Source organism: Aedes aegypti, chromosome 1, assembly GCF_002204515.2.
Source record: "Aedes aegypti strain LVP_AGWG chromosome 1, AaegL5.0 Primary Assembly, whole genome shotgun sequence".
NCBI lineage: Eukaryota > Metazoa > Arthropoda > Insecta > Diptera > Culicidae > Aedes > Aedes aegypti.
This window is the reverse complement of record NC_035107.1, coordinates 192,743,847-192,756,818: the sequence shown is the minus strand read 5'-3', so window position 1 is coordinate 192,756,818 and position 12,972 is coordinate 192,743,847. Positions and strand designations below refer to the sequence as shown.

General features: G+C 41.3%; 1 protein-coding gene across 2 annotated transcripts in view; it reads right to left on the bottom strand.

The window, feature by feature from the left end:
* Nucleotides 1–4,038: 4,038 nt before the first annotated feature.
* The window catches only part of LOC5577698 (proteoglycan Cow), a 578,074-nt gene continuing 569,140 nt past the window's right edge, over nucleotides 4,039–12,972 (bottom strand). For both annotated transcript variants that reach the window (XM_021855938.1, XM_021855948.1), the window contains exon 11: nucleotides 4,039–5,947. In XM_021855938.1, coding sequence (XP_021711630.1) covers nucleotides 5,835–5,947 — 113 coding nt within the window. In that variant the 3' untranslated portion in view covers nucleotides 4,039–5,834. The remainder of the gene's footprint in view (nucleotides 5,948–12,972) is intronic.

Below are 12,972 nucleotides of genomic sequence, written 5' to 3'. Positions count from 1 at the left end.
CTTGTTGGAAAAATCATCGTTCCTGAGGTCCACCATTCTGGCCTTGATTATTTTGGATATGCGATTGACTTCGCTTTTCAACGCAGGCAGACCAGAGCGTTGGTACTGCCTGCGTTTGGTGTTCCTTAAACGAATGAGATCTTTGGTAACACGATCGATAAAAAGGGTGTTGCTCACCTGACCAGATGCTGGTACATGCTGTTCACGGGCCACGGAGATGGCCTCTTCGACGCTCTGCAGGTGCCGGTCGATGTCTTCAGCGGACGCCAGGGGAGCCTCGTACTGGATGTTAGCGTCGACACACCGCTGGAATTGGCCCCAGTCGACACGGTGGTAGTTGCGCCGGGTGACCCGATGCCGGTTGACCAGGGAACCAACTTCTGCCACCACCGGGTAGTGGTCCGAGCTCAGGTCCTGGTGAACGACCGGTTGGGAGATGTTGTCGGCCATGTTGGTCAGGAAGATATCAATGGTCGCATGGGCCCCGGACCGGCTCAGGCGGGTGGGAGAATCCGGGCTCAGGATGGTGTAGTGGCCTTCCTCCAGGTCCTGTTGTAGGATGAGGCCGTTCCTATTTCGCCGGAGGTTTCCCCAGATCTCGTGCCTTGCGTTCAGGTCGCCAGCCAGGATGAACTGCCCCTGCCGCCGTGTCAGTTTGACGATGTCTTGCTTTAGGGCCGCCGATGTTCCGTCGTTGATGTTGGTTTGCTTCGGGCAGTACGCCGCGATGATCGTAATTGGGCCGATGGAGGTTTCCACCCGAACACCTACGGCCTCGATGATTTGGAGTTGAAAGCTCGGCAGCAGGGTGCAGTTGACGTTCCTCCGCAGAGCAACCGCAACGCCTCCACCTTCGGATCCGCACCGGTCAAGCCGCACGAGCCGGAAGTCGGGGATGAAGATGTTAACTTCCGGCTTGAGGTGCGTCTCCGTTATCACTGCTATGTCGATGCCTTCCTGGTCCAGGAAGGCGGACAACTCTCGATTTTTGCTCCGGAGGGAGCAAGCGTTCCAGTTGAGGATCTTGGTGGTGGCCTCACGGGCCATATTTGGCGAGGAAGGCGAATACCACCGAGTTGGCGGCGTTGATCTGCTCCGACTTGGTACGGCAGGCGCGCAGCCGTTGGAACAAGTCCCTGGTGTACTCCAACATTTGCTCCGGAGTATACAGGGAGCCGTCGTCGGAGGGAGGAGTGCCGGGGGCACTGCGTCCAGGATTCCCCCATCCAGGAGGGGGCGCATTCTGCACCGGTGGGGCGGCGGCGGCGGCCGCGAGGCGATGCTGAACAGAAGGGGCCGGCTGGCGGGATGCTTGCCGGTGGGTTGATGGAAGCGGTGGTAGATTGGGCACTTGGTACCGGGGCGTCGGGAAGTGCTCCTCAGTCATCGGTGGAGGTGGTTGGCGCTGGCGTTGCCGTCCCAGCTTCTTTGCGGATGCTTGCTGGCGGATTGCCAGAAATTCCGCACGTTTGGGGCAGTTGCGGCTGCTGCCCTCGTGGTTTGCACCGCAGTTGGCGCACTTCGGTTCGGTGCCCTCCATCGGTTGGCAAGTCGTGGTGGCGTGCGCACCGGCACATTTGCCACAGCGGGGCTTCATGTGGCAGTTCCGTGTACCGTGTCCGAGCGCAAGGCAGTTGCCACACTGCGTTACGTCCCGTTTCTTCGGGCGGTAGCGCTCCCATTCCACCACGATGTGGATGAGCGCTCTCACCCTCGACAGGCCCGCCATGGTGGTGGACCCCTTCTCCAAATGGGCCAGGTAGAGCTGGTCCCGGTGTCGTCCTCCTTGTGCTCGCCGGATGGGGAACACACTCGTCGGCTTGAGTCCAGCCGCCTTCATCTCATCGATGATGGCCTCCGGGGTGAACTCCGGCAGCCCTCGGACGAGGACTTTCAACGGCTTGCTACCGGGGGCATCGTGGGTGTAGAATTCCACCCCTTTTGCCTTCAGCAGCTTGCCGGCCTTGTCGAAGTCGGCGCCCGAAGCGCACATGATTTTGGTGCCGGTATGGCACAGCTTGAACAGCGGCCGGATGTTGTTGGCCGCTAGCTCGGATCGCAGCGCCGAGAGGTCCTTCGACGCAGTGAAGAGGGGGGGAACCTTCGCGCCCGGGGGGGCTTGGTCCACAGGCAGGGAGGCAAACTTGTTATTTGCCAGCAACCTGCTGTATGCCGCCGGGTTGGCATCTTCATTTCTAGCTCGTTTCGGCGCGCTGGTCTGCCCGCTGTCGGCCAGCGGGGCGGCGGTCGAGGCGGAGTCCGCCTTTTGCTTCCGATTGCGACCCATCACTATGGGCCGCGGTTGCTCTGCTTGCAGAGATGCCTTTTGGCTAGCCACCCCAAGGAGGTAGGTTAGCGCCGGAGAGCAGTCGCGGGAGCGGGAAATCGCGAAAAAAGTGCACTTCGCACACGAACGGGAGAGAATACGAACTTGTGTTTAGCAACTCGAGAAACACACAACCGTTCACAACGGCAGCTCGATTCAGAATGATCCTCTACAAACTAACTCATTCTCTTATATACTGTTGTCCAATTTACCACCCACCAATCAGCATAAACCTCTTCTCCATTGGTCGACGCGACGAACTAAACATGTTTCTACATGTTCGTTACACGTCTCTCTCCACGTGCAGTCCGCGTGATGCTAGCCGTCTCACGACGCTCATCAGCCGCCAGCCAATACATAATCATTGCCATTAGGGTGGGTAATGCGTGTTACAATAATAGGGTGTACGGCGATAGGGTGATGACCGTTAAGATATTCTTAAACGTTCGCTCTGTGCGCGAACAGAAACTTCACACCCCATTTTCTCAATACCTACTTTTTACAGATGGGACTGACCTGCGATTCACGGCAGAATAACTTTTCGAGGAAAGTATAAAGATGACCATAACACGGTTCATATTAGCGTCACACTGTGCAAAAATATGTAGTGGGATTCATATACGATTACTTTTCAAGATGGGACAATCCGCCTTGGTGTTTTTTTATCTTAATTTTACCGAACAAAATTTGTTGTCTCGTTAGTCTATGAAAGATCATAGGAAGATATGTTGAAAACTGATATCAACACAATTTTGACAAAAATGCAGATGCGACTGACTTGCGATTCACGGCAGCACAGGGGTCGTCAAATACGTTTTTGTTTTTTTAGTGTCGAACGTGAATGTATTAAAACTTAAATCTAGTCCTTTTGTGTACTATTGAAAACTGTAACCAATAGCAAATACAATTTTTGTGGTACTGGAAACGATTTTCAGTCTTGTTTTCAACAATCAAACGTATGAAAGCATTTACACCTCCAGTAAACCAACCAAAATAGAATAATACTCAAATGACTGTATTTGAATTTAGGCAGAATTTTGCTTATCTGAATCATTTTGCCTATTCCTTGTAAATATTTAATCTAAATAATGAACTTTATAAAGCATGCTTTATGAGCAATGTAGTTATACTTTTCATTAACAACATTAATTTTTGATATATCATATGGCAAAAATATGATTTTTATTAGATTATTTTCTTCGTATTTCAAACAACTTTCCAGATCAACACGGCCGACATGCGTGCTCGGCAGGAATATCTACGCACCCAGCGTGACAAGATCCTCCAGATCAAGAAGCAAGCGCGCGCCCGTCAACTGAACGAGTCAATCAAAAAGACCGAGCAACGACCGGCTTCCGCTCAGGTGGCGCAGAAAATACTGGAATCCGATGCTGCCGTTGGCTCCGTAGTTCCTTCCGATCCACCGGAATCGTCGCTGCAACTACGGAAAATGCTCGCCCAAAGGCTGCGCACTGAAGTCATCGATGACATGTAGGATGGTTGAGGAATTAAGGCTATATGGATCTTTCTCGTGTTTTTGCTACTCGTGGCTTGCGTTGTGATGCATCGAATCATATGAATACTCAGAAAATATGCCGTTTGTGATATATCTATTTACTATAGGAAACCAATAAAGCTATGTATTTGAGAGTTACAGCAAAAATTATGAAACGGAAAGTGATGTGATGTGATCCGAAATTCAAACGCTGTTCTACCTTACCAGATGTTGTTTATTTCTCGTCCTCCATTAAAATGCTTAAGATTTACTAAATTGTCAAACATTGTCGGTTTCTTCGCTTATTCAAAGCCACATGGCTGTTGTATTGATTCACTCCGAATGTATCCAATTGCTGTTCAGCTGTTTTCATTCTTACGTGTGGATGAGTATGAAGTTTTTTTTTACTTATATCAAAAGAATTCACAGAGATTTTTGTCTTAAATTTGTCACTTGTGTTCGAATTGCGAGTTGACTTATTTTGACCTGTGTTGTATAATTGTCCTATTAGCTATTTAATGTTAATCCAATTAGGGTGTTGAGTTTTAATTTCTTCATCTAGTTGGCTTGCTTTCCAATTCTGGGTTAGCGATTTCCTTCTTATATCCTTATCATTCATCTACTAAAATGGTTACGCGAGTGGCATTCTTGTTTTGCTTGCTTTGATTCTACTTTTGCTTGCGACGACTTTTCTAGTAAGCTTTTTTTGTATCATTTTCTAGGATAACCCAAAAGAAACGTTCGTCCAAGATGGCGGCGTCCAGTTTGCAAAATCAGTGCAATGTGAATCCAACTGTTAAACTATATTTTTATCTATTGGGTTTGATGGTGGTAGTGGTGGTGTAGTTGTAGAACAATCACAATTAGTGTTGCATCTGTTTCTCTTTGCTAACCCTTCCAACACTCAAAGCGCGGTGCATTTTTTTTTGAATCAAGAGTGGCTGACTTTCGTTTGCTGCTTAACATTAGTATAAATACTGATGACCTACTACGATTAATGAAAGTTGTGTTTTTGTTTTCGATTTTCTCTTTTTATTTATTTGCTAGTAGTAGTTTGAATTGTATCTTTACTTGCAAAAATAAGGCTTTTTACAACAATATTTTTACGTCTGTTTTCTTCACTTATAAGTAGAGTGTATTCATCCTTACATAATACGATAACACAACATAAATGTTACACGGCTGACAAACTAGAGGAAGGGATCCTGTTTTATTTTGGGACATATCGCGATTAATATCAAAACAAATTCAAGTTCATTTTCTTTAGCTAGCCAAATTCGTTCATACCTCCCTCAGTAGGTCGTACGTTAGTTCATGGTATGTATTGCGATAGAATCTTTCATCAAAGCATGCTACAGTAGGCTTAAGACTTTAAAGAATGTTCAAGGCTACCTTGATCAAAATCGTTGGTAAATTCCTACATCTTGTCTACGCAAAAGCCTACCAAGCACCATTCAGAGGTATCATTTCTTGATTGACAAATTTCTATCCAAATTCTGCCTTTAATCCTACGGACGAAAATTTTCCTTAGTTATCTCCTCGTCTAATAATTAGTGTTTCACAATCATTTTTATCCAAAAGTACAAACTTAATAACAGTTAAGATTCACGACGCTAATAAAGGACGGGGATGTTTTAGTGTTTGCTTTTCTAATTTTCATGTTTTTACGCTTCTTCTCTGCTTCCATACGGGAAAGACATGTAAGATTCTTTTTATATCATCGAAACAAAACATGGGAATGCACTGAACGTCAAAGTTTTCAGCACAAAAACATATCAATCAACAAGTTTCCAAGATACGGAGAAAATGATTCAAAAGCAAATTATGACAAAAAAGCCAACTACCAAAATCAACGGTTATTCCAAATAGAAACGGAAACTCTTTGCACCGAGAAATGAACAAAAAAGAAAAACCGGAAGCTGATACCTCCGTATGGAAAGCCCAGGAGGGATGATGGGACTAAAAAGTTTTTCTTCTGCGGCGGGGCAGAAGGAAAATGGCGCTTCGTTCGCTTTAGAAAACCAACAGACGATCGGCACTGCCTTCCTGGCTGTCATCATCATCTTCGGAATCTTCGGCATCCTCGTCGTCGGTGTTGAGCGTGTTCGCGTTGTTGATTATCTCGTCTAAAATGGAACAAAACAAAGGGAAAAAAGTGTGATTATATGTTTTGAACTCGTGGCGGATCTCCGGGACCTTAGGGTTGAACCACAGAACAGATAGCCATCCTAGAACAATAAGCAGATTTCTTCTAGAGTACGAGAAAGTATGTAGCAGAGTAGGCGAATAAAACAATGTTTACCCAATTGGAATTTACTGTACAGAATATTGACGTTAGTCTCGTCTAAAAAGATCTCCTTCGCTCGTATAAGTTGTTTGACGTTATGTCAACTTTGTTGATTCGCCGGCACAGTAAGCCTTGCAGTCAAGTAGGTAGGGTAGGTGTACCAGTATTCGCCACCCCAAGGAAAAACATGCTTTATAAATAAATCAAAAGACCCTTGATCACTGTTCAAACAGTGAACGAAAGCTTCCAATTCATGTTGAGAAGGAAAACTGAAAAATATAAGTACTGGTCATATTTTTTTTTTGAATACGCCATTTACGTAGTTTTCTTATTGATGGTGATGAATCCAGGAACACTATGATGCAAAGAAGCAAATATTCTGAGGATTTTTTTTATTATTTTCTGAGAAAAGTTCGAGATTTCTAAGAATCTTTCCGTATAATTGTAAAACGATTTGACTAACACGCTACGGTTTTTGCCTATATGTTTCTTACAACGGTACATAATTCGGGGTGGCGAATACTGGTTCATCTTCCCTACATACATCAAAATATATGCCTACAAAAACCTGATAGGCTCCGATGGGCAAACATGAACGATTTTCCGCTAAATATTGACTTGAGCATCCTTTTGGGTTTAAATTTTCTTTGGAAATGTGTAAAAAAATGTGTGGTAAGTGGTAAAATCCTTTATGGGCGACCGGAGTTGTCGACCTGAACCAACCATTTTCAAGTTCCCCCCGTCCCCTAGCTTCACGGGGAATGAATTTGTTATTTAACTTACAAAAAAATCTCTAATTTCAATTTTCTTCCATCCTGTAAAGAAAAAGATGTCGAAAAAAAGTTTCCCTTTATGCAAAGTGTGCCGCAAATACTGTATTTGCTTAACGAGTTTGATTTTTCTGTTCAAACACAAACTCGTGCCCCCAAACCTCTTCCAACATATTATTTGTTTTGTTTATTATTTTTACCAAAGGTTTGCTATGATGTAAGAGGAGCAGGAAAAACAGCTGTCAGTTTGATGTGGAAATTTTTAGATGAATGCAAGGTTTATTAATTTGACGTGGTTTAATGCTCTTTCTTTTCGTTGAAATAAATTAATACAAATCTTCTTTGCTACAGCACCACTAGTTTGGAATGCATAAACAAGATTTTTCTCCAAATCCTCAAACTAAGCACTCGATATGGCGCATTAGATCCGCTATCCAGAGTAAATGATTGACGTCTGGTTCATAGCCTGGGAAGAGAAATTATTAGAAATTCTGGTATTTCACCAGTGTCGAGTTCTACAAAATTAGAAAAACGAGTGAATTTATAAGTTGTTGTTTATTTTTCCAATGGCATTTATACTAATTTTTGTCATATATCTCCCCGATCTTAAATAGTGTGGATCGTAGTACGGGATGTCGAATCAAAGTGTGGGAATAAGTCGGATCGATTAGGTGTCTTAGGGCCGATTTTTTTACTTTCGCTTAAGCCGTAAGCCACGTTTACTAAACTGGGGTGAAGAAATCGGCCACTTGTAGCGTGAAACGACGAATAAGCGCGGTGTAGACAGCAACCTGATCCGACGTAATCCCGATACTTGACTTCATAAGTGCAAATTGTAAGAAATGCAATTATTGGTCAACTAAATTAATATTGATGCATGAGTTAAAATAAAACCAACGTGACTTAAGATGATGATTAATGACTATATCAAGGTTTTTTTTTACTGAAATATGATCTACGATTGATCATAATAGTTGCAAACTCTAAAAAAACTCCTTTTGACTTTTTTTTATTATTTATAGAATCATTATTGTTCGTATGGTATCAACATTTAAAATCAAATTCCATAATTTTTCCCCAAAAGTACCATATTTTTAACCTAAATCTGAGAGAGAGAGCAGACAGCTCATTGACATTTGGTATGTTTTCTTGCCTTCTTTCTTTAATTCTTGGGTTGTGCACAACGCTCAGAAGAACTTGTTTCGGTCAAAACCATATTCACTTCCTGTTGTTCACTATGAAAAAGGATATGAATATAAAAAAAATCAATAGCAGTTCGCCAACACACAACTATATTTAGGTATTCAACTTTTTAAAATGTGAAATCATTGAAAAACATCTAAAAATTTAAATCACGTTGACTTTTTATTGAATTTTTACGGTATTTAACGCTCTGCCCTTCAAATGTGCGGTTTTTCGGTATTAACAATAGGTGACAGGTAACCTTGACTTTTGGGGGCTCGCAATCTAAGCTAGCAGTCTCCTCTCTCTCTCTGACCCAAGTAACTAAATTTATCATGGATGACCATGAACCTATTTCAAAAAACCAGCAAGCTGATGAAACGTGAAAATGTGTCCGAGGCAAAGTATCATTTTCTTACATACAGTACTGCACAGAATAAAGTACGCGTTATCATCGCAGCCACCGAAAAACGGTCAATGCGTGCTTAAGGCGAAGTAGGCCGTCATTGAAATTTGTACGCGTCGTTGATGATTGTTGCTAATCCATCTCACGATTTCGAATCAAAGAAAATCAGTTGGTTTGGCACTGACACAGCTGAAAAAGTATCAGCATACTTTATGCATGTTAGCGCGTACAGTGATACTTTTTCAAGTCAATATAAACTATCAAGATTGAGTTTTATCACTTTGAAATGCAAGCTGAAAGGTCATCATTGTTGCCAAAATGAATGACGGGCTACTTAGCCTTAATTCTGCCCAGTAATGTTAATTACATTTCCGGTCATCAGTTATATTCAGGTCATTAAAGTCATTAGAAATGAAAAATTATCCAGCTTTTTACGCTAGCTATAAAACTGCTGGTGGTGATTCCTTTTTGACTTTTCTTGCCTGCAGATTTTATGGTTTAATCTTAGTAGGCAGTGATTTTATATAACTGTCAAAAATTTTCACTGTTTTCATTATCGGCTATCATTACTTTTTCTGAATTTCGAAATTAGCTCCCATATAATAATCATTAATTTTCTTCTTGTCTCACCGTTTTAGGCACCATAGGATCACAGATATTCGTTTGAGAAGAGTTGCGAAACCGAATCAATGCAATTTTAAACGAAACTTAAAGAAATTCAATTGAACATATAATTTCATCGTTTCAGTACATTTGTTGGCTCGAATGTTCTGTGCTTTCGTTCAAGGCTAGAAAAACTTAGCTGCCAAAAAATCATATTCCTTTCAATTTCTTTACAAAAGAAGAGGTGGTACGAGATGATCATATATTTTTTCTTGCCGAGGTCTACGACGTTAATGAACATCAAGCATTTTGGTTTAACCGTGCCCGTCTGCAGCCTGCCGGATCAAGAGCTTGTTCAAAAATAACGTCCAACATTTGTGGAACGAAAATTAAAGTATTGAGCGTAGATTATAGGTGTTTGTATGTTCTATCGGTACGACTCACTAAGGTTCAATCTTTCCATGACGTCCATCGTTTTTACGATTTCTAGAATCCCCCATCACTCCCATCTGTAATACATGCAACACTTTCATAAACCTCCCTCCTTCACTAAAGGATGGACATCATTTTCTAATGTTCTCTAAGCGCACCAACTACACACAGTCGGGAATCGTCCCTAGGGCTATTTTGTTCTTAAAAAGTCAATTTATTGATTCACATTTTTTTCCAGTAGAAGCTCAAATTCAGCTATGGCGAAATTGTTTCCACATCTATTCCAACTCCACAAAATTGAAAGTAGAAAGTGCCCAAGTAGCTTTGCACCCTAATGATTTTTTTCTCAAGCATTATTCCAAACCAATTATTCTGCCTGCCAACCTAAAATAATCAGAACATTTGTATAAAATAAGAAAATACAGTATCGATACACATTTTTCAAATTCAAGACGTAAATTTCTGACATCACTTTGTCAACATGAAACATTTTCAACTTCGAGATGTTTGCTTAGATCCAACCATAAAACATTATAGTGTTGCTAAAACATGTCAAAAAGGGGTGATTCATGTTTATAGCAAACCAGCGTAAAAAGCAGGATTGATTTCTAAAATATATGAACACAAATGGCGTGGGTTCATTCTTACTCTTTCTCTATGAGGATATGAAAAACAATACAAAACAACTAAAAAATCTATTTTTAATGAACATTTACCATTCATATTCGAATTCAATTAAAAAAACTATTGTAGAATCTGATTACTAAAACAGAGAGAAAGTGCAAAACCATTTTTCGTTACCCTCAAAATAAATTAATATATTGCACTCCCTTTGGAGATTACCTTCGTTTTGCAACAACCTTGGAGTAGAAATCCTAAAAAAGATTTAGACGAGTTTTCTTGTCTAATTCTGTACATTTTTCGAAAAATTTACCGTGTAAAAAGCTTGCCCGCCGCCACCAGGTGCGCTAGTGTTCGCGTTTATTTTGGTAGCTGTTTTTGCTGTCATCTTTCCTATCTGTTCTGTGGTTGAACAGTTTATAATTTATTCCTAGATTCAAGTTGATTAAAGTGGATGAAAAGCTTATAACAAGACAGTTGGCGAATTATTGATTCTATAATTTGTTCAAGTATTATTGGTTTGTCTAGGTTTGTTTATAGCGGATCAAAAAGTTGGAAAATAATGCAATTCCCAAACATAATTTTGAAAATAAAAATACTTTTATCTAACACTATCAATACTTTTAGATTTATTTAACTTTACCTAAATTCAGTTCTGAAGAGAATGGTGCTAAAAGGGTTAAGGGTTCTCTTTCTAAGTTATTTAAATTCATGTCAATGGTTGCTATACTCCGTGATTGATCGGAATTGGTAAGAATTGCACTTCGATCCACATGACTACGGGATGGGACTTTCCGCTTATTCTCGAAGTGCACATTTTAGCAACTCTCACCCAGCAAAACAGAGATCATACAAGGATGTTAAGGACATTATAAAAGGAAGCCATATAAAATACTGCATCAGTATTTGTTAAACTACCACTTTTTTCAAACAGTGATAGTGTTTGTGAGGGAGAAAGCATATCATAAATACAATCGTAAAACCAAACTGTAGCTACTAAAGATGCCACCAATACTACAAAACAACACGATAGCAAGTGGTTGCCGTCGTGATTGTTTACATTTCGTGGGAGTAAAATTGGAAGCGAAAATATTTAAGCACTTCCTCGTGGTTTTCAACATTAAACAGTGAGTTTGACTGCAGTTACGGAAAATTGATAAATCCACGATTCAAGTGAATATATTTTTGTTAAATAATGTTTTGTGAAGAGTGTGAATGTGCCGTGTAAAAATATGTTGCGCTAGTTGTGCGTAGAAGAATAAAAACAGAGATTGGAAGAAACATATTTTAGAAGGATGATAAAAATGCACGAGTTTAGTGTTTCTAGTGAAATCGCGCGATAAAAGGAGCTTTGGCATATACAATATATATGCACGGGCCAGCTGAAATGAATTTACGCCACAAACAGGTAGGTAATGAGGATTTAATTCGCATAATATCTTTGCATTCGATCGCCCTAGCCAGTTGCGTGGCAAAGGGGGTGAAGGTGGGAAGAGGCGCGGTAGGTGCCATATCAGGCGCCATATTTGGCTTCGCTTTATAATGTCCTTAATTTCAAATTGTATAAATGTACAGTATACGTTGGAATCGGTTACGATGCAAAATTGAATCGATTGGTGGTTACTTGGGCACGTCAGGAGTTGATCATCAATATTAACCTCTATTTTCACGAGCAGCCTAGATAGCCGCGTAGTGTCGGTAGCGGTTGTTTCAATTGGTAAAAAATTAACATTACGGTCCACCTGTTTATTGGGCAGAGTTCTCAATGGAATAATAACGCCGGAATTAGATTTTATCATAAAATAATTATTTAATAACACAACGTGTCTTTACTCGACGAGAGGTAACTTTATAATAACACAGTTGGAAAAAGAAAGATCGCAGCAGTCGATGCGATTGCGCGCCGAAATATTTTTCATTACGTTTTGCTACCTCCATCTGTCAGCACGCGTGAAGGGGTTCGGCCGATTGGGGGTTCGTTCAAGTTGGCCGATGATCTAGCAATTGTTGTCGGCCTCAATACTGTTCCGGTGGTAAAAGTCCACCTCACAGGTGACCCCTAACTTATGCTGAGGCTAAATACGGGTGGAGTTATGAATATGCTGCTATTTAATTTTATCAATTTTATTATCAATTATATGGTATCGCATTATGCATTTTACACAATGTTGTGCTTTTTCGCCTTTGGCGACTTTCAATAGATACCGATCTGTTTTTTTCACTGCTGGTCTTTTTCGTGATGAGATTGCAAAAAGCTTAATCCTGCCTAGCTTGGGTAGTGGCTACGGTTAGGATAGCACAGATCAAGCTTCAACGTAAAAGAACAGCAACTATAAATCTTTGCAGACTCATGCAAAATGGTACAGCCCAAGTGACGTTAGTTCAAAAACCTTACTGTCGTAAGGGGAGCTTCTATCTAGGTATTCTTGTGGACCCAGTTTTTGCTACTTTCAGCAAACTTGAAATGGCAAATTCACGCTCTATGCCCCACGCATGTGTGCTCGTTAATAGCGCAATCGCTGCTACACTCATTTCTGAATTAACTACCAGAGATGTATGTGCTGTCACAATCCATGTTACTGTTGGTGGTCTCAACAGGAAATACGTCTGTTGTTCGGTATATTTACCACAGAATGAATCATCTTCAACGGACAATTTCAAACGAGTTGTCTACAGCTTCTTTGAACATTCAAATGTAACTGTGCAGACTTTGCGTTTTATGAATCCCTGGTCAACAAACTGGGAACTCTATATTGAATTGGTTGCGACCAAATTTCATGGATATTCTACGTCCATTGAAAATCCAAGTGATTTGGATAATGCCGTTGATAGAACAACATCCTACATTAT